Source organism: Meleagris gallopavo, chromosome 1 (genome assembly GCF_905368555.1).
Source record: "Meleagris gallopavo chromosome 1, MGAL_WU_HG_1.1, whole genome shotgun sequence".
NCBI lineage: Eukaryota > Metazoa > Chordata > Aves > Galliformes > Phasianidae > Meleagris > Meleagris gallopavo.
The window spans coordinates 10,318,104-10,340,840 of record NC_139404.1 but is presented as its reverse complement, the minus strand read 5'-3'; the positions used below and the strand labels follow the sequence as shown (position 1 = coordinate 10,340,840).

General features: G+C 37.4%; 1 protein-coding gene and 2 long non-coding RNA genes across 5 annotated transcripts in view; 2 read left to right on the top strand and 1 right to left on the bottom strand.

Annotated features, from left to right (window-relative positions):
- HGF (hepatocyte growth factor) overlaps positions 1-2,168 on the bottom strand; it is a 60,602-nt gene extending 58,434 nt beyond the window's left edge. For 2 of the 3 annotated variants that reach the window (XM_085216412.1, XM_085216418.1), the window contains exon 1: positions 1,902-2,168. In XM_085216412.1, the coding sequence (XP_085072538.1) occupies positions 1,902-1,977 (76 nt within the window). In that variant the 5' untranslated portion in view covers positions 1,978-2,168. The remainder of the gene's footprint in view (positions 1-1,901) is intronic. The other variant, XM_085216408.1, reaches the window with a different exon arrangement.
- On the top strand, positions 1,613-8,566 carry LOC146545195 (uncharacterized). Its single transcript, XR_014881152.1, has 3 exons — positions 1,613-1,796; positions 4,842-4,927; positions 7,633-8,566. It is a non-coding gene; the product is annotated as an uncharacterized LOC146545195 (long non-coding RNA).
- A 504-nt stretch (positions 8,567-9,070) lies between these two features.
- Positions 9,071-22,405, top strand: LOC104916392 (uncharacterized). The gene is made up of 3 exons (XR_014881229.1): positions 9,071-9,653; positions 12,048-12,141; positions 21,054-22,405. It is a non-coding gene; the product is annotated as an uncharacterized LOC104916392 (long non-coding RNA).
- The last annotated feature ends 332 nt before the right edge of the window (positions 22,406-22,737 follow it).

The window sequence follows — 22,737 nt, the reverse complement described above, 5'->3', positions numbered from 1 at the left end:
AAGGAAGTTGCCAAGAAACTGTCACTATGAAAGTTGGCCAGAAAACAAGTTCTACTCTAAGAAAAATCCTGAAGTTTAGGAAACCTAGTTTCCTTTCACGTCAGGATGAACCATACACTAAACTGAAGAATCCATTGGTTAGGATACAACCATAATCATCAGTATACTGATACTCACAGTATCAATCTCTCAATCTTTTCCATTAGAATATTAGATTGAACTTGGGAAAGTACAGATCTGACTATAGGCAGGCAGAACAAGGACTCTTTCAAGGAAAGTGTCCTAATCATCAAGGGATTAAGCACAACCTAGCTTCTTACGAACTTGGCTATACACCAGTTTCTGTCCAGTTGATCAAATGAAGTTACACGAGGCTGTTCTGATTTTTTTCAAGCTCATCAGTTGATGAGTTTCTATCTCAGGTGGGAACTGCTCACCATCATTTTGTACTCCAAGCTATTGTAAATGTTTCTTGATGCAAATTTCTCCTTCATTTGATACGAGGGAGCTAGGCCAAAGAAATTTTCTTTCTAAAAGGAAAAGTTTTGATGGGTCAGCATTTTCCAGTAAAAAAAAAAACACCACAATATTTCCTCAGAAAATTCCTAACTAGCTCTAGTCATTAGATTTTCTGAAAGGTCACATGTCCATAGAATGGAAATTGCAATGTATGTGGAAAAGAAGTTCAGAAAAATGTAGTAGTGTAGTGGCTATATCTCCATTTCACCTGCTTCTAGTGCTTATGAAAACAGAATCAGCACTGAGCAGACTGAACACAGAAGCTCTGGTGAGATGTTCAGCACCTGACAGAACTGCACTCTTACTATAGGGGGAAAATGACATGTCTATTGCACATGATTTTACCCATTTTTTTCTGGACTTGCATACTCAGACCACAAACTATTCCACTTTAAAATACTATTTCAAAAAAAAATATATATATATATACATATATATATATATTTTTTTTAACTAGAAAATCTAATCATATCTTGGAAGCCATTGACATCACTTGCCATACCCATTGCTTGGTGCATTCAAGCCTTGCCCCTGAACCAAGACACTGTGTGTGCCTGCTCTCACTCTGCTTACTCCTGGCAGATCCTTTCCCTGAATTCTGGCTGCCTTTTGTTTCTGTCTGTGTAAAGGTCTGACCCTAACAATGTTGGTGGAAGGAAGGAAGGAAAGGTTTGTAGAAACCTTTGCAAACTTTCTTCCTCAAGCATCTCCCCAGAGGGCCAATAGAAACACAGAGTTAACTCTCCAGATATCCAGTCCAAGGGGGACACTTCAGGAAAGAAATTCAGCTAAAGAGCTTCCAGCACTTGATTACTTATTGTTTGTTCCTTCCCCCCTCACTCACCCCCCTCTGCTCCCGGATTTCATCGGGAACGTCTAATGAAATTACAAGTAGTTCAGTCTGGAAATAGCACGTTTGTGCTGCTGAACTCTAGCAAGGGCTTTCCCTTTCAGCAGCATACTATCTTAAGCTTTGGGTATTCCTCTTCAATTTATTTAAATTAACATTTATCCTAGCACTCGGAAATTATAGGCAGATGTTTCCTCATACCCCGACTATAGGCAACGATGAAACGTCCTCCTCCCACTCTCCAATCTCTCTGTCCAGAGAGAGACTCCCGAGTGCCCCTCACTGGGAGGGGAGGTGATGGAAGCAGCAACACTTCTACACCACCCAGTTTGTCCCCGCCGAGCACAGGTTGTCCCGACACGACCCGGGATGGGCACCGGCACCCAGCACCTCACCCCGAGCCGCACTCCGTGCCGGTGCAGATAAGGTAGAGCTGAGGGGCGCCGGGTAGAGAGAGGGGAGAGGGGAACGATGCAGCTGTGAGCTGGGGAGGGGTGGGGGATGTCGCTAGAGAAGTGATAGAAGAACTAACCTGCCGCAGGGATGGTGATGGGAGGCAGCAGCAGCTGATGGAGCAGCAAGGCTGGCAGGAGTTGGGTAGCCCACATGGTGCTGGCGGCCCCCCCCGGCGGCTGGCGGGGAGGAGATGGCTCCTCGGAAGGACCCTGTACACAGCCGGTCACTAAAGGAGTCAGAGCGAGCCGAGCTGCTTTTTATTGCGATGATCTAAGTTTGTTGTGTGATTAACTGGAAAGATCTGGGTCCCAACTCCCTCTTACGGTAAGAAACTGTTCAACAACATATCCTCTCTGCCTCCTCTCCCCCTCCCCTCCCCGGGAGCTGCCTCCCCTCCCGCCCCGCAGACGGCCCAAGCAGAGGGCTCCCACCGCTGCCTGCCTCCTTCCTCCCTCCTCCCCCCAACGCCTCCCTCCCGCAATCCCTCCTGGGGCTCAGGGGCAGTACCGGCCGGACCAGGTCCCCCCATGCTGTCCCAGGGTCCTTGCCTGCTGCTGCATAGTCCCTCAGATCTTCACCTTCCTCCATCCTGGCCCGCAGCCTTTTTGCTCTCTCACCTGCAGCCAGAACAAACCTTTCCCTTCCTCTAGACATCTCCCCTTGTGACCTCTCCCTTTCTCCACCTGCCCCTTCACCCTATTCATAGGCAGCATAGAATCATAGAATCACAGAATGGCTTACGTTGAGAAGGATCTTTAAGATCATCCAGTTCCAAACCCCCAGCCACATGCAGAGTTGCCACCCCCCAGATCAGGCTTACCAGGGCTCCATCCAACCTGGCCTTGAATACCTCCAGGGACAGGGCATCCATAGCTTTTCCAGGCTGTGCATGCCAGTGCCTCAACACACTCTGAGTAAAAAATTTCCTTCACATATCTAATCTAAATATCCCTTCTTTTAGTTTTAAATCATTCCCCCTTCTATCACTATCTGCCCATGTAAGAAGTTTGTCTCCCTCCTGATTATAAGCTCCATTTAAGACTGGAAGGCCACATTGAGGTCTCCCCTGAACCTTCTCTGTACTGAACAAGCCCAGCTCCCTCAACCTTTATTCATAGGAGAAGTGTTCCAGCCTTCTGATCATCTGAGTGGTTCTCCTCTGGACCCACTCCAACATCTCTGCATTCCTCCAGAGCTGGGGGCCCCAGGCTGGACACAGTACTCCAAGTGGGGCCTCACAAGGGCAGAGCAGAGGGAGTCAATCAATTTCCTCACCCTGTTGGCCACCCTTCATTTAATGCAATCCATGACATAGATGGCCTTCCATGCTGCAAGTGCACACTGCTGTCAAGCACAGTTGTGTCAAGGTTTTCATCTGCCAGTGTCAATGATGGCTGTTCCAGCAGGCCTCCTCCTGCCCCAGGGTCAAGTCAAAGCAAGACCATTTACCAGTTGGGAAACTCACCTTTCCTCCTGTGACTCTCCTTGACCATTAGCCTGGCCTTTCCATCACCCTCTTTGGCCATCTGACAAGTGCCACTTCCCCAAAATTGTGGCAACTCAGGAGAATCTAAAGGTCAAGTATCAGCTGTCTGGTGCTGTTCTGTGGAGGCTAACCTCACTCCATAGCAAGGCTTGTCCTTCCTTCCATCACAGACAAAATGACTGTAATTCTTCTATTGCACTTCATTTTAACTTCATGGAAGCAATGGCACTGGTGTTTGTTTAAAGTCATGAGGCTGGCCTTCCGACATGTGGGTGTACAAAAATAAACACTTCAGGAAAAGTTTTGCCTTAATTTAAACCATTTCTTTATCCCATGCACCCACCTACTGTCTATAGCACAAAAATGTAAAAACAGAGGCAGCAGGAAAATGTTCCTCTCAATTTTCCACAAATAAATCAGAGCCTTGCATGTGGACCCTTGCCATATGGGACATAAATGGGTCTCCTCCAAACCGGATTCCCTTACCCAGATTTACTACCCAAACTGCTGATAAGCAGCTTTTCTTAACAGTGGGGATGTTTTTGAAGTTAAAAAAAAAAAAATCTTGCATTCAGTTTTTTCTTTATTCCCCAAAAATACATATATGAGTATATATATGTATGTATATGTGCTTTTATATCTATGTATATACATAGATATGTATGTATGCATATATTTATATTCATACTTCTTTCCTTTCACCCTATTTATGCCCAGTGAAAAAACAAAAATTTCCAATTTGGGAATTTCTGTCTTGGTAAGAAAAAGAAAGGGGACAGTAAGAAGTTGAGAGAGTCTGTGAAGAAAATATTTTGAGCATTTGGTGTTATGAGAAAAACGTATCTATGTGAAGAAAAAAAAAAAAACACCTTTCTGAAATGTGAAGAATGAAAATTATTTCTGGAGGTTTTTTTTTTGTTGTTTTGTTTGTTTGTTTGTTTGTTTGTTTTTCCTAGAGGCTTTTTTTGCTTTTATCCAAAAAATAATACTTTATTTACTGGAGTCCCTTAGAGATGCACAACCTGAGAATATAGAGGTTGTATTCCCAGTTCCATTGACCTTGTGTGGAATCTTTGTCCAATGCGAATAATAGAATATGAATATCTCAGTTCTTGTTTTTCCTCTTGTGCTTTAAGATGGACATAAATATAAACAGTAAGCAATGATAAAAAATCACAGCACCACGCTGAGCCCAAAATATCCACATTCTGTTAACCAAATGTACTTGACTTGTCCATGCATGTGATGAGTGACCTTTTTTGTATAAAGCACAGAATCATGCACCATTAAAATCAAGTAGATTTTTTGCCACCGACTTCCCTAAGGGGGACTGTTTGACCTGTAGTCAAATTTCTCCTGAACTGGAGGAGGGTTTCTGCTGTGTCTCGTGAAGACCTGGATGCTCCCTAATGGATAAAATATTTATCTGTATGGATTCCTATTATCAATCCACAGTCCTGTATGCTGCCTGAGAGTTAAAGTTATGGGCATAGATATTTTTGCCTTAGTCCTGATTCTCTATTTGTCCAGTTTAGGGGACCTGCTGGAGAACACCAGTGTATTCAGAGTGGAAGGCCAGAGAATGAAGAGAGATTAGAAAGAAAAAGATCCTATAGGTGTGGTATTCATATGCTACATTCATCAGTCAAGGCAAAGGTTTTCATCTGGATCTGGGAATTGAAAATGCTCTTTGGTCCTGCAACATACGCAGCAAAATGTAGAATAATCCTTTTTCTGTGTCTTCTTGTCCTGTGCATTTTACAACCGAAACATATTTTAGTTCAGCTCAATGAAATTTTACGTTGAAATGAAATTCAGTATAAAAAAGTCTGCAAATATCACATTTCATTCCTAGCCTTTCTAAACGGAATTCCATGTCAGGACTTAGCTTGCACATAGAGAAACTAAAGAGCTAAATAGTGTAACCAAAGTTGTAGGTTTTATGTGAGAATATTCTGTTACTTGTCACAGTTATATCTAAAAAATATCTAACTGTATCTAAAAAGAAAAGAATTACTGTATATTTTACCAAAGATATATTGGCTCTGGATTGCCTACATTAATAAAAAGTTTGAAAAAGTTTTATTTTGGTTGGAAAAGTAAGCAGACATGACCAAATACATAGAAATTGCTATTTTTATGTTTTGTTTTCTGACCATAGCCACAGTTGGATCTGTTTTTCAGATGTAACTTGCTACTCAGAAATGCTAAATATTCACAGTTTTGGCAGGAATCTTCACAAACAAAGAATAGTACCAAGTCTAAATTAGCTTTAAAGGAAAGCTTTTCTAAGTGAACCAGTGTCTGTCCTGTGAATCACCTACTGTGTTCAAAATAAACCTTTCTACTTTGAAACAATTTCTATGCTAAGTTTCACTGGAAAATAAGACTTACAAAATAAGAGAGTGTGCATAGTAATTTTTCAGTGCTGAGCTGATTGATGAAGAAGATTCAAGCTACTTGAGGAGCATAAATTAAAAAAATTCTGCTTCATTTTATAAGCAGAATTTAACCCTGCTAAGGCACCTGAGGCAGAGACAAACTAGTCTCATGGCACCTTCCAGCTCAAGCCTCTAGATTTCTTCAGGCAGGTAAAAAAAAAAAAAAAAAAAAAAAAAAAAAAAAAAAAGGAGTAAATGAGGAGAAGGATGGAAATTGAAAGGGAAAAGGAAAAGAAGAGGATAACGAGATCCCAGCACAGGGATTACTATGTGTAGTTGAATGTTGAAGCTCAGCTGCCCCCTGAGTCCAACATTTTAGATTAAGCCAAAAGAATTTGCATGTCATCATATTAAATGCTGCAGATCTGAGTTGCTGGTCCCAATAGGCAAATTCACCCCCCTAGTGAAGTGCTTACACTCCCATGCAGTGAAGCGGGACGATTTGGCATCTCAGATGAGGCTTCTTGCTGATGATTACCCACCAGGGAGACTCCAGGATGATGACAAGAGCTACACCTCCCTCTGGGATGCAGGCACTAATCTACATGGCATTCACAGATAAAATCCCATGTGGATTTAGTAGTCTAAACTATCCAGCTTTAAAAAGCTTCTTTTTCCTCCAGCTTGTGTCAAAGTTTATGAACAAAAATTAGTCAGAGACTATTACCTGGCATTATAGGCACAAGGTTTGGCTTGAACCTTTACAAATGCATTTTAAAAGTCGGCTTTTGTAAACAGTCTTCACACCTCAACCGAGCATTTTCATGGTGCAAACCATGAAAAATCATGTACTATATATGTAAAAATGTCTAGGTTATCACAGTATACACAAATATATGCTCCTGGGGTATGAAATGTATAGTTTTGAAGTTGCTGAGGTTAAAAAGGAACATCAGCAATGAAATGATCTGGTTGTGTTTGTTTCTATATGTTCCTTTCACATATGTTCATATATATTCCATATAATATATAACTCATAACTGCCCACATTCAAACTCTCAGGCACTCAGGTCTGAATCCTACACCCTAGTCAGGTAATCCAGTGTCCATTCCTGCACTCATTTAGTAGCATAAATATTTTATGGCTTTCCTGTGTAAATCTCACTGTAACTGTTCTTTACATATATTTTATATGCTGATTAAGGATAGATAAGATGTGTCATAAAACAGCTTTTAAGTTGCAGCATGAAAAACATGTAAGCCATTTCTGGCAGTGTGCCAAACAGCAGCTGATGCCAAACTAATCCTTCTAGATTAGTTTGCAAACAACTACTTTCAGTACTCTGGAAAAACAAAGCAAAACAAAAATACCTGTGTATAAGTATATATATTTTATGTATACCAAATTGATTTTAGTAGAAACTATCTGATCAAATTTTATCAGATAAAAATTAGATATTTTAACACCTAAATGCTTTTTCTTATATAGACCTCAGTCCTTCAAGCTATTTTCATGAAAAGATGATTCTTTTCAGAAAAATTCCCTGTATATCCAAGGGAAGATTCTTGTAATGTGCTGTATTGTGGTTAAATATTCTTAGAATCTGACCTTTCTACTCTGGAATTCAAAAAAAAAAAAAAAAAACCACCTTCACTCTATTCGTAAGAAATGTTCCATGTATGTACTCAGAGTATATGGATTAGGAATAATAATAAACTTTCTGTTTATTTTTTGTTTGTTAATTTGTTTGTTTCCAAATTGATCAGTTTCTGCAGTGCCAAAAATTCTGTAATGGCTAAATGCCATTGGCAGTTCTCATGTACTTTGCCTATATTAATCAAGGCCTAATGTGTTCCTCAAAACCTTTACAATAGATTTTTTTGTTGTTGTTCAAGAATGTAAGAAAAAAATTAACCTCTTTTTGACCTTTTTTTTTCAGCTAAAATGAAGTTGTGGTACTGGCTGCTGGAAAAACAAACAGAAGCTGAATACATTCATTATGAGGCAACAACCCCAGAAGCCCTTAATTTACATACCATAGTTACTGAGTTACTTCTCAGAGGATAGTAATTCTCCATATTATTTAACTCTTCAAGTATGTTTGCGTGGGTGTTCTTCATAAATGTTCATTATTTAGCAAATAAAGAAGTGTTTTTTCATGCTTATTAGAAGACACATTCTCCATGACAGAATGATCTCAAAATCAAATGTTTCGTCCAGCTCACTGGATTACAGACCAGTTTCTGCCTTGTTCTCCATTTTCCCAGATGTTGTCCTTCATTTTCTTTTTTTTTTTTTTTTTTTGATTCACAAATCCTTCATTCCTTTATGTAAATTACAAAGATTAATTACCACCGAAGGAAACTAATAAGTAAAATTTATTTTCACTCCTACTGTTGAAAAAGCTTGAAAATATCACTTCTTAAATATTAATCTACTAAGATAATCTCCAGTCTACTGCTTTCTATACCATTATTATTATTGTTGTTGTTGTTGTTGTTGTTGTTCTATCTGAGCTAAGGTAGGAAAATATGTGATTTTGATAATATAGTAATGCTCACTCTGAAATGTATATAGTATGTATATGTATGTATGCATAATACAGGCCCCCTCAACAATTTTGTAAGTCGTTGAAAACCAAATAAATATTTAAGTAAAAAACAAAACATAGCATACCTGTCTGATTAATTTTGTTTTCATTATCTGGCATGAATCATAAAATAGAGGAGGTCTGTTTTTTGTTTTGTTTTGTTTTTCCTAAGATCTTCTTACATTTTAAATCCCAATCAGGAAAAAAGTTTTAGAATTTCTATAAAATTTTTATTTTCAGTAATTTTTCTTACTATCAGAATAAAACATTTTTTGAATATTTTAAATGAAGACATTTTTACTTACAAATCTAAAACAATCAAAAAATGAAATCAAATGTGCATGCAAACAAACAAATGTATTACATAATATTAATATTTTAATTCATGATTAAGAACATTAATATCCCAGGCTGGTATACATTCTGCATTTTGAAAATTTGCTTTCAATATATTTAGATAAACATTAGTTAATTTGGACTTTGACTCTGAATTATATATTATGGAATGATTTTGACAATTCAAAATACAGGGATGTTGGTCCTTTTAATTCCAGAGATTGAAGTCTTCCAAAACTTGTTTGTCAAGGGTAAATTCTCTAGGATTTCATATCAAAGAGGAGAACTTCTACCTATGGTGCTGTTAAAGATTATAAGAAGAAACCTAAATGGAGATTCATTGGTTTCCCTGCAATCTCTCAGACATGAGAGCATATTAATAGCAACTTGGAGAAGACACAACAAAAAAGAACTTACAATTGATGGCTGTAAAGCTCTGTTTTTTCCTCATTTAAGGTTTGTAACCCCAGTGACAGAAAGCTTGCCAAGACATCAGAAAAGATGTTATCAGAGGAGGAATCTCAAGAACAAGCTTTGGGTACTTTGTTTGAATCAAAGTCTACTTGTTTGGGATATGAGCTTTGTAATGCAGCTTCTGGAAAATAGTCAAGTAATCAAAAGAGACATTTGGCTGCAGAATCATGATACAAACTCTCAGAGGAAGACTAGAGCAAACTTAAATTTCTTGGTTGCATTCATTTCTTTATATACTAAAGAGAAACTTCTTTTCAACACAGTTTTGTCCCTTAAATCATCGGCCACTGGTATTGCCCATTATACTGAAATGTCATTGGTAGTAACATGACTCCTCTGCACTGGCTATGCCAATGAGGCATATGCAATTTATTCTATTTTTCTATTTATTTCTGTGAAGCATTTGATCTTCACTTTTCATAGAGTTTATTACTTTTTTTTTTTTTCTTTTTTTTCCTAATAGGTAAAATCTGTGCGTGGATGATTAGCCTTCAACTACACATTCAACAGAAGTGATAAATGATGGAGTAAATTCTTGTCTTACCACATTCTCCTGTCAGGTATCAAAATATGAAATTCTGCAACAAAAGTAAGATTAGAGTGTAATTTAGAAGTTTGTGATCTGAAATTACTATTCTAAAGCTCTACAGTTGTTTACATGCATCAACTTTGCTCTTCTTTCCCAAAACTGTGATCCCATTCTTGATGTCCAAAATTATCAATTAATTAAAGAATAAGTTTTACGTAGGAACAGTTCTGCTAAGCAAGAGCTATGATGATCTATTTCAATATTTTTGATCAGATTCCTAAATAAAATTCTCATTGTAAAAAATTCAAATTCATATTAACAAACATAAAGCAATAAATGTGTTTATAATAGTAGCACAGAAAATAATATGGAAAACTATCTATTTTTTTTCTGCTGAGTACCAGTTGTTGTCTATCCTAAACTGCAACACATTATTTCTTATTTTGCATTATTTTTGGAAGTTATTTTGAAGTCTTTCTCAAAATAGTAATGTACAGAATAATACTCATTATATATTCACCTCCTCACCATCATTAACATTGTTTTTTAATTTAAGAATTCTCACATTGGGTCTGGAATTTTATCTGACAGTAATCCATGAAAGATGTCTAGGGAAAAGTAAAAAAGTACAAGTATAAAAGTATAAAAAACAAGTTTGCAGTGATGCTTCCTTCAGCTATTTTCCAGCCTACATACATTTCTGGTCATCTAATTTTTCGTGCTCCAAAATTAATGACCTTTGCACTCCTTTATGACTTTCTTCTCGTTTTATGCTGTTTATCATAGTTTTAGTGTAAGTGCTACTCAGCCAAATAAAAAATAAGAGCTAAATTACTCAGACAAAGAATTTTCAATTTTACAGTTTTGTGAGTTGCTTTTGAAGCCTGATGAAAAAAAAAAAAAATCACATTAAAAACCTGGTAAATGATAGCCGTTTCATACTCTATGGAATGGTAAGTGCTTCCTATTACAATTTGTTACCATTCCTTAAGAGGTAATTAAACAAGCAAGTAAACAAATAAATCCCTGCCATTTACTTGATTTTTGTGCAAACACTTGAACAGTTTATGAATAAGAAAATGGAGCCATCTCTTCTGAAAATGCATAAATTTCCATGCCACCTATCTGATTAACTATTTTTACCATTCCTATGTGTTCTTTTAGTTATTCCTAGTAAATCAAACAATGTGGTTTCACTTCAGATATTAAAGCTCAGTGATACCAAATTGTCTTTATTTATGCCTGAGATTATTTTATGCACATGTCCTTCAGTTATGGAAGCACTTTAAATAAATCACTGGGAATGTGATTGAGCACCCACAGAAATTAGAGGGCTGTGTCACACAGCTTGAAATGAACAACATTTAAGCTACTTTTCTTACAGTTTGTCTGAGAAAAAATAATAAATAATGAATAAATGACATTTTTTTTCCAAAAGTAAAATAGCAAACACACTATATACTATCAACCTGTACTATATCAACAATGTCTGTTACAGTCCCACTGAAAAGTCTCGTATAGTATGCTGACGTGATATCTGGAAATAATCTTCCAATTTTTAACAAAAGATATAACTGACTAATATTCTGTATGCTGTACATCACATTTCAAAAAGCAGTGAGCACTATTTACTGTGGTAAACCACTTACATGATTCACTGCTGGTAACTGACAGTGTATATGGAATATATCTCTCTCCCTCCCTCCTTCCTTCCTTCCTTCCTTCCTTCCATCCTTCCTTCCTTCCTTCCTTCCTTCCTTCCTTCCTTCCTTCCTTCCTTCCTTCCTTCCTTCCTTCCTTCCTTCCTTCCTTCCTTCTTCCCTTCCTTCCTTCCTTCCTTCCTTCCTTCCTTCATTCCTTCCTTCCTTCCTTCCTTCCTTCCTTCCTTCCTTCCTTCCTTCTTCCCTTCCTTCCTTCCTTCCTTCCTTCCTTCCTTCCTTCCTTCCTTCCTTCCTTTCTTCCTTCCTTCCTTCCTTCCTTCCTTCCTTCCTTCCTTCCTTCTTTTATTTCTTTATATCTTTCTTACATCCTTTGCCATTTTTCTCTTTCTCTCTCTTTTTCTCCTTTTCTCTCTCTCACTCTTTCTCTATTACTTTCACCTTTTGATCTTTTATCTCTGTGCCTTTCTCTTTTTCTTTTTTTTTTATTTCTTTCTCTGTCTCTCATTCTCTTCCTCTCTTCTGGGAGTTTTTTTAAAAACACAATTACAGGATTCTTCTTGTAATGTAAATTTAAACATGCAGTTATATAAGCTAAGTTTTATAAATTATTTTTATGTAAAAGAAGCACTAGAAGAAGCACTAGAAGAAAATCTTACATGAATCTCTTGGCAAAAATTAGTAACTATAATTTCAGCCATTTTAGGAGGCATACCAAGCTATGTTAACTAGCATCCTCTTGATTGTTTTTTTTCTCAACTTTGCAGACACTCAAGTGACTGCTGAAATATGAAGTTACAACAGAACCAGAGAAATATTTCCTTAAAGTGCAATAGATTCTGAAAGAAAATTTTTCCAGAGGTAAGGAAATAATAACAGCTTCAAATGTTCTACCACTTACATCAGTGTATTCATCTAGTGTGATAAACAGCAGCCTGCTACCTCTTCATTTCTAAAGTTCTGTTAACAGAAAAGTTGAAAGATGGAGGCTAACAGTAGAAACCGTCTTTTATACAGGCCACAGGGCTCACATCTGAAGGTATCACAGAGAACAAGAGGGACAAATAAGGTTTATTAGCCCCAGTGTGCCTTATATAAACTCTATTTCAGTGTTCAGGACAAAAAGAAGAAATTGTTGTATCTGCAGTTTTCTGAACTTTGCACATAGCCATTCTATTCTACATAGAGACTTCATAGCTCCAGAAAAACATGTAAAAGTCTATTTGACATCCTAATTCACATGAACATTCATTCCACTGTGTTTTGGAAACGATATAACAGGTCTTTGCCCTAGACTTCAGTCTTCTTCAATAATATAAATTAATTGTTGTTCTGTGCGGAAATTTAAGGTAATAAAACACATTCAAATAATACCTACTTTAGTTACAGTTATTGGTATTTGTTTAAAATGTTTATTGTTTCTCATCAGAATTGCAGTTTCCTTATACTGAAAATCATAGAATCATAGAATGGCTTAGGTTGAAGGGACTGTTAAAGATATCTAGTTCCAACCTACTTGCCATGGGCAGGGTTGCTACCTACTAGATCAGACTGCCCAGGATCCCATCCAGTCTGGCCTTGAATGTCTCCATGGATGGGGCAATGACAACCTCTCTAGGCAATCTGTTCCAGAACCTCAGCACCCTCTGAGGAAAAAGTTTCTTCCTAAAATCTTAATCTGTATCTCCCCTCTTTTAGTTTAAGGCCTTTCCCTCTTTTTCTGTCACTACCAGACCCCTCCTACTTGTCAGCTCCTTTCAGGTACTGGAAGGCTGCAATGAGGTTTCCCTGGAGCCTTCTCCAACCTGAACAAACTCAACTTCTTGAACTTTTCTTCATAGGAGAGATGCTTCAGCGCTTTGATTGTCTTTGTAGCCCTCCTGTGGACCCACTCCAACAGCTCTACGTCCTTTCTGAACTGAGGGCCCCAGGCTTTGATGCAGCATTTTGTAGCTGAGAATTTGCTCTACTAAACTGAATTATTGTACTTTTTGTATGTGTTCTAGTTTCCATGGAAAGAAATAGGAAGCATTAATTTAATAGCATCTTATGTATTTCTAGAGCTAGAAATAGGAATGCTATGTCATTCCTGTATTTTTTTTTCAGACAATTTTCTGAGATTAAATTAAAGCTATTAGGCACAGCACCTCCCTAGTACAGATCTATCTCTTCAGAATCCGAAGACTGTACCTCAGAATTGTCCTATTCTGTTGTATGAATGTCACAGCATGATTAGAAGTAGCTAAGAGAATATTTGTAATTTAGATATCATGCAAAATTTTTCTAAGTAGCACAGGCAGCCAAATCTGGGTTGATTCCTATTGATTCCTTTTATGGAACTAGTTTCCTAAATCTAAAAAATGTACAGACTTTGCCTTTTATTTGCTTTATTGAATTTAGTACTGCTGATGACAACAGAGAGAAATAGAGTTCCAAACTGGAGATTTGAAACACTCATATCATTGAAATGTTATTCTGAATGCATTAAATTTTCAGAACATCAGCAAAGAAATTATCTCTTGGAAACATGTATAATATACATATATATTGCATCAATCTACTAACACGAGTAACAACATTAATTAAAAAATGACTGGGAATTTGCAGGTCATGTATTTTAAAATCAGAATGGCAACAAAAAATGAAACTGTAGAAAAAGTACATTCCAGAAGTCTTTTTATTCTATTTTTAAAGAGCTCTGAAATTATATTATAATCTGAACTTCTTGACAGATATCAGAATTTAAAATGACACTTACTAGTTTGAAGAATTTTCTAGATATTTTAACTGAAAGTAAAATTATTGTGTAACAGAAAAAAATAGAATTAAAATCATTTTGCTTATTGCAATTCAATACGTTTTTAATGTTAGTTCCTCAAAATATCAGATTTTGACACATCACTAAAGACAGGAAAAAACTAGAAGTGTAAAACCAAACCAAAACAGAAACAAAACAAAAAACAAGCTTATGATAAGAGAAGATTATTTCCTGAGTAGTTATTATTCTGATTAAGAAGTCATGACGCAAAAGCTCAAGAGGTGAATGATACCAGTGTAATGGTCGTGAAGACAATGCACTCAAGTTATAAATTAATACACAATTAAACTTTACCTAATTTTAATGTATTTATTATCATTGTGATGTTCTGTGATTTGCTTTGTTAGTGTAGGAATCCATATGGGAACATGTGAACATAATATGCAAATCTGGATAAGCGTTGTGTCCATGAATAAATTTCTTAATTTCATACACTTGAGTTACTGGTTGCAACAACCATAATGTCCAGGAGTGTTGTAAGCCTTTAGCCATTCATTAAAAGGATTAAATCTGCTCTGACAGCATTTCATGGGCCTGCAATTTTAAAAAATTACGTGTTCATGGCCTTATAACCCATAAAAGGAAAGTGTATTTCTTCTTTACGCTTGCATAGTACTGCTTAATAGACTTAAATAATGACCAAGTAAACAGGAACTTCTCTGACAATATTTTACTTGTCCTAGTATTATAATAGGCAACCATCATAATTTTTTTCTTAATTAATTTACTGATCTTATTGATAGTAGTCAAGAATGTACAAAAAATAGTGCTTTCTACAGTCTTGGAACCAGAATTTCATATGGAATATTTTATTTGGTTTATTTTATTAAAATTAAAGAATTTTTCTCCTTCACTATTCCACTACCTGTAGCTTTGGCACTTGGTTGTTTGTTTTTGTATTTTTGTTCTGTTTTGTTTTGTTTCCTGCAAGAGAAAGACCCTATTAGAAGGAAAAAAAAATAGAAATAAGAGGAAAACAGGAATTGAAAATAAACAACTCAGCTTAATCATCCTCATTAGATCTTAAACAGACTTAAACATTCAGATATATGACTGCATATGAAAATCAGATGGGCATGAGGAAGTGATTTCATTTGCAGTTTTGATCCATATGGCAAACAGCTGCTGTTCAGATGAGCAAACTTCAGAGAAGCAAATTTGTTAAATCCAAACAGAGAATCCTGCTGTCAAAGGTAAATACATCATTGCACCTTACGTCTTTCATTTACTATTGTCACCACTTAAAATGCATAGTTTCTAAAGACATGTCATTCTTTCCTTTGAGAGTAAATTAAAAGACAGGAGATAACAAATGCATAAAATATAAGATCTGAATAGTCATCATTGCTGAAACATGCAGTAAATGGGAACATGATTCCTATTATCCTTAGCAATTTACCACAGACATTTACAAGAATGTGCGATTACCCAATGCTTGCATAGGAAGCCATTCCAGATAAATAATATTTTTGTTTTGTGGCAGAATAGTTCAGTTTGAAGAGATCTTCAAATATCATTGAATCCAGCAGTCTAACCATTTCAGGGCTCACAGAAAATTAAAGCATATTATTAAGAATATTCTCTAAATGTCTCTTTGATCACGGACAGACACTATGCATCAGTCACTTCACTGAGAAGATGGTTCCAGCATTTGACCACCCTCACAGTACAGAAATTTTTCCTAATATCCTGTCTGCACATCCACTGGTGCAGTTTTGCACCATTCCCACGTGCCCTATTGCAGTTTACCAAGGAGAAGAGACTGCCTCTTTCTTTTCCGTTTCCCCTCCTCAGGGAGTTACAGAAAGCAATGAGGTCACCTCTCAGCTTCCTTTTCTTCAGCCTGGACAACTCATGTGTCCTCACTCTCTCCTCACAGGACATGCCTTCCAGCCCTGTTACTAGCATTTTTATCCTCCTCTCGAATGCTCTCAATTATCTTAACGTCCTTTTATAGTGCGAAGCCCAAAACTGCACACAGTACTCAAGGTGAAACTACACTAGTGCTAAATATAGTAAGAGAATCACCTTTTTGACTAGCTGGCTGTTCTGTGTTGAATGTACCTCAAAATACAGTTTGCCATCCTGACTGCCAGGGCACACTGCTGTCTCAATGCTAACCCAGCTGTCACCAGCACCCCTTTTTCTTCCTGTTGAGCTGCTCTCAGGTGCTCATCTCTCAGACTGTACTTGTGTTACTCCATCCCAGATGCAATTCTTTTCAACATCTGTTGAAATTCATGCGTTGCTGATTGCCCAGGGCTCATCTATCTAGATTCCACTGCAAGGCCTCTCCTACATTCAGATCATTGAGAAAAACTGAAGTTGCCACTGATACTCAGCTTTAACCTGTTTCTACCTATTAAAAATCCCACTTTTAATAAATTGAAGTTGATGTGTGAAGTGAAGCCTGTAATATTTTTCTTTTAGTAGAGGTCTAATTCAGTAATGAAGTGCTTGAATATACTCTTCTGTCTTTCACTCTCCAAACAGATTTCAATCTGAAGACCCATTGCAATACAATTGCATTTTACAGAGACCTAAATTTAAAAAGAAATATGAAACTACAAATACTTGTAATTTTTTTCCTTGTTACTACATGTCTTTTTCTAGTATCATTTTTTAAATTATATTTTTGTTTCTTTTACCCATTTATCTGTGGTACTCTATCCTTTATCTCTTCAATCAACGTCCTTAGATTTGATTACTCAAAGCAGAATTGCAATTCTTGAAGAAATCCAGAATGTTTAGCTTCGAATTTCATGACTTGTTTTGTTTTCAGGAAATTATTCTGTGTCTTCTGAGACTCTGTCCCAGAGCTTTCCCTGATAATTGTTTTATTCAAAAAGGAAATAAGTCACGCAAAACAGTGAAGTATTTATTATTTATTTAGTACTTTAATGTGAATGGATGTCCTATGGATTGACACTATTTGAAATTTTCTTGTAATTTTTCTGCTTGTAGTTTATTCAGTATAAATTCTGGAAGGCATCTACTTTAACAGTTTTCAGTCAATACTCTTAAATAAAAAGTAAGATTAGTCATCTACGTTAAGGAAGGAGATGTTTAGTCTTCCTTATAAACATTTTAGGTCTCCAAAAATTTTAGTTACTTCTTCTAACTACTCTTCTATACAGGAAGAAACTATGGCAAAGAGATTATGGGAATGAAAATTGTCACTTTCACAGAATCACAGAAGTTGGAATCACAGAATCACAGAATGGCCAGTGATGGAAGGGACCTCAAGGATCATGAATCTCCAACCCCCCTGCCACATGCAGGGCCACCAACCTCCACATTTAATACTAGACCAGGCTGCCCAGGGCCCCATCCAATCTGGCCTTGAACACTTCCAGGGACGGGGCATCCGCAACCTCTCTGGGCAGCCTGTTCCAGCACCTCACCACTCTCTCTGTAAAGAACTTCCCCCTGACATCCAACCTAAATCTTCCCTCCCTCAACCGTTTGAGTTTGAAAGGGACCTCTAAAGGACATCTAGTCTAACTCTATTGCTCAGGCAGGGAGACCTAGAGCTTGTTGCCAAAACAGTGCTCAGATGACTTTTGAGTATCTCCAAGAATGGACTGTAATCTGTTCCAATGCTTACCACTACAAGAATGAAGTGAAACTACTTCCAATGTTGATTTTCAGATGGAATCTTCTGCTTAAGTTTGTATCTACTACTTCTTGTCCTGTCAGCTGACGCCACTGAAAAGAGCCTGTAATTCTGTGACTTTCTGACATAAAGCAGATCAGGCATCATTATTTTTAGACTAAGACTCCATTGCAAGAAATTCTTCCTGGGATTTTCAAACTAAAAAGAAAGATCTATCTGAAGTCTGCTATGCCTTAGAGTAGCAGATTTCTCACGTAATTCAGTCTCAAATGCATGAAACCCACAGTAATGAGCACTCGTAAATACATCCCATCAGGGCCCATTCAATTGAATTTATAAAGTTTTCCCTGATCTAGTCCTCTTCCACCAAGTTGTGATCTTCTTTGCTTCATACTTCTCCCAGGTCTTTACCTGGGATCTAGTACTCCTGAAGGTTATTAAAGACTGAGATGAAGACAATGGGGCTCTGGAGTGTTTCCAAAGAACAGCAGCAAAGCTGTTAAAGGGCCTGTAGTACAAGTCTCACAAGCAGCAGCTGAGAAAACTGGGATTTTTTAATCTGGAGAAGAGGAAGCTCAGGGGAGACCTTATCATTCTCTGCATCTACCAGAAAAGAGTTAGTAGAGTAGCTAGGCAGGGAAGGGGGGGGGGGGAGTTGAGGGGGTCCACCTCTTCTCCCAGGTAACTAGTAATGGCCTTAAGCTGCACCAGGGGAGATTCAGGTTGGATACAAGGGTGGATAGTGATAGAACAGGGAGAGATAGTTTTAAACTGAGACAAGGGAGATTTAGGTTAGATATTAGGAGGAAGTTTTTCAGTCAGAGGGTGATGACACACTGGAACAGGTTGCCCAAGGAGATTGTGGATGCCCCATCCCTGGAAGCATTCAAAGCCAGGCTGGATGTGGCTCTGGGCAGCCTGGTCCAGTGGTTGGCAACCCTGCACATAGCAGGGGGGTTGAAACTAGATGATCATTGTGGTCCTTTTCAACCTATGATTCTATGATATTAGGACACATTTCTTCTCTGAATGAGTAAAACATTGGAATAGGCTGTCTATGGAAGTGGTGGTGTCAATGTCTCTGGTGATTTTCAAAAAAAGGGTAGATATAGCACTGAGGAAACATGATTTAGTGAACATGGTCGTGATAGTTTGGCAGTTGAACTAGATGATCACAGTGGTCTTTTTCAAATTGAATGATTCAATGATTCTACAAAGAAATAAAGGCTTTCAGTACCTTATCCATTTTCATGTCCTCTGTCACTAAGTTCCCCACTTAATACAACAATGTACCTATTTTTCGATGTTTTCCTTTTCTTACTTATGAACTTAAGAAGCCCTTCCTGTTATCCTTCACATTCCTTGCCATATTCAATTCCATTTGGGTTTTGGATTTACTAACTGCACATCTACATGCTCAGATAATGGATCTATATTCCTCACAGGTCTGTCTCTGCTTCCCCCTTCCATGTGTTTCCTTTTTATATTTGAGTTTTGCTAGGAGTTCCTTGTTCATCTGTGCAAGCCTCTTGGCATTTTTGCCTGATTTCCTCCTTGCTGGTATGGACTTCTTTTCAGGTTGGAAGAGCTGACCCTGAAATCAATGTTTCTAGGCCACCCTTCCCTCCAGGGACTATCTTACCTACCAAGCACATCCTTGAAGGCGCCAAAATCTTTTGTCTTTTCAATTTCTCAGCAATACCTCCGTAAGATATTCCATAATTCACACTTTCAGACCTGAAATTTATTCAAATGAGCAGGATTTCAATCCAGATTTAGTCCAGTAAATCTTTTTTGTCCACTAATCCTACACAACTGTCTTGGGCACTGCACAGCATCTAGAATTACAGTAGTTACCTATGTGAACACAATATTTTGCAATAGTCAGTAGAGTTTTAAAAAACTAGTCAGCTAACTGAGTCTAATATTTGTATGTGAATGCAGATCTCTAATGATGGTAACAGGATCTTACAAATCTCATACATAGCTTTCTGCCTCACAGATGCCTAACGAGGTATCTAAATCTTGGCTTGAGTTTCTGTGCAAACATAGAAAATGATAGCAAAAGTTAGTTTTGCTGCATGTTACACAATAAATACTTTACAATGTTTTTAAAATCATTAATAATTAATCTAAAAAGTTTTCTATTTTTCAAATAAATATTGTGTAAATATTTTAGAAAAAAAAACAAACAAACAAAAAAAACCCACAGTGTTCTTCATATATTTGCAAATGAAATGGAGGGAAAACTCCCAGGGAAAGGATGACTCACAGACAATTCATAAAATTAGACGGTATCCAAATAATGAAACACTCACTTCCTTCAGTTAAATTAACATTCTTTCCATGAGAGGTATAAATCATCTTTCATTCTTCCCTCAGCTCCTGCTTTCCAGACAGTAATACTCAGAAAGTTAGATCATATCAGAGATACTAAATTGTTCAGTCCCACTGTCTGTATGAATTACTAGGATCAAAGATTTTGACCAGCATTGAATTCACACCCATTTATCAATCACAACACAACCTGTGACACTGCTATAACTGCTCACCGTAACCTCCCAATACTGTAAAGAGAATGGGGAGGAAATATGAAGAAGAAATGAGATACAAATGTCACTTACCAGCAGTGGACCAGAAAAGCTGTGCCAGCTCATTGTAGGACACTACACATCCTAAGGGTATATAAAATACTACTTTATCAATTGAACAGGAAGAGAAATATAAAGCTGAAATCCTAAATACAACCCTTACATTTACGTTATGATTATCAGGTCTAATTAACATCAAAGCTACTCAACTGCACATTGCCCTATAGCTGTACTTGTAAGAAAGTCAGGTTTCAGTTTTGAAGTAACATGACTTTTTTATTGTAAAGCCTTTGCATTTTTCTAAATAATAACTCTTCCTTTCAGAGATTCCAGCTTGGGGTAAACAACTCCAAATCACTTTTTATTTAGCCAGCTTACACATATTTAATTCATGTTGTCTTCTTTAGTTTTTTAATCTTTTTAGGCATTTTAATTCTTTTGCTATCATTGTTTTACTACTGGCAAGAATAGCAGGTAGAACGTAGGATTATTTTCAACTTCCATTCTACTTCCACTAGAACTACTTCAACTACTTCCATTCATACTGCTTAATACTGCAGGCAGATTAAAAGAATCATGACTTTTTCTAGTATTTTATGATGTTAAAATGCTAAATGTTTACCTGTTATAGGTTTCTTCTTCTCCCTTCTTCCCTATTTTCCATCTTCAGATAACTAATTTTTTGTTTTGTTTTTTTTTTTGTTTGTTTGTTTTTTGTTTTGTTTTGTTTTTTTGTTTATATCTAAAGCCCAATAAGCATGACAAAGTAAAAGGCATCATCCACTTCTGGGAAATGACCTTAATTGTGAAGAAGATTCCTTTGGAGCAGACTAGGACAACGAACTTCAATGAAGAGAAAATGTGGTAGAAGGAGAACCAATGAGTCTTGTGGCCTTGGTCACTGTATGAGCTTACAGAATGTCTGTATTATTGCAGTTCTTAGGAATTCAAATCTGAAAGTCTTTCAGTATAGGAATGATGAAAAAAAGTTAGGGCTTATCAGCCCTACCTTCAGTCTAAAAGACATAAAAAACGGGTATTGCCCAAAGTATCTCAATGGAGATACGGGAATTTTCAGATTCCTGTTTAGATGTTAGGGAGTTTGAACTGATGTTTACAGTGGCTTTTTCCTCCCACTGATTCTAAAGGAGCATATGAAAAACATGCTTCTAATTACTTTACGTATTTAGCACACATGTAACTGCCAGGTCTCTGAGTGCACACATAGATCCTAGTGTCCTGCCCAAACCCAAGGCTTTCCACACACTGCTGCTGGTTCAGAACCTCTAACCAGCCCCAGTGCCATCAGTCCCTGCTCCAGCAGGGCTGCAGAAAGCCATTCCCAGCCATATCATCACCTTGTCCTGCCTGATCATGGTCCCCACTCTGGCTGATGTCCAGCTGGGTCTTGGCCCATGCCTGTCCCCACAGCCCTTCCCGGGCATCCTGGTCTGTATCTGACCCTGGTTCCTGTCATGGGGCCTGAATGTGACCCCAACCCAGGGGGCGACACCTTGTTTCCATCCCCAGAGAGCTGCCCAGTGCCTGGGGCAGAGCTGGCCCCTGGCTGCACCCAGCCAGCTCTGCTCCTTGCTGTGGAGGATGGACCCTAATTGTGAAGCCCTTTTCAGTTGCCTGAGGGAGACCAGCTGCTCATAGCCCATGGCCCATATCTCATATAGGCCTATGATAGATTTTAGATTTCAGTTAAAATCTACTTCACGTATGGCACTTTTTTCCTATCTTTTTCTTCATTCCAGCTCTATTGAATGTTGGGGTTTGGTGCCATGTCATGTTGTCTTTAATTTCTACACTTCACTGAACAAGAGTCAGACTTCCAAGTAGACTTTTACTCATTGTAATTTCCTTTGCAAAGGAAAATCTAAATTGATGTTTGAAATTGTCACTTTGTGCTTGTATTTTACTTTCTGTAATGATCTCTTCTTTCTCTATTCCGAAAAGTCTCTCTGTTTAATTCTAATATTCTTTTTATTAGCTGGTTGTTTATTCACTTAGGCCTCTAAAAGGTTTTCTTTGTTTTTTTTCTCTCTGCATGAGATGAAAGTCTCAGATAATTTTTGTACATTTTACTTCAATAAATTCCAGCCTAACAAAAAGAAATTCTTGAGCTCTTTAGTCCAGTTAGCTTTATTAATTAATTTCCTTAATTCTCAAAATTTGTCCTTTGGAAACGAGGAACAAAACAAATCCTTAGCTCCTGACCCATCCTGCTGAAGTCATTTAAAGGAGAATGAGTCTGGAATGGTAATACTTCCCCCTGTTTGCACAATGTATTCGTAAAGTGATTTATACTACTCCAGTCAAAATGCAAGCACTTCTGTTGATATTGAGTTTAACTGAGCACAGTAATGACTAAAGGCTCTTAAAGGTCACTGCATCCAGATGTTCAACTATTAGTCACCCATCACCCA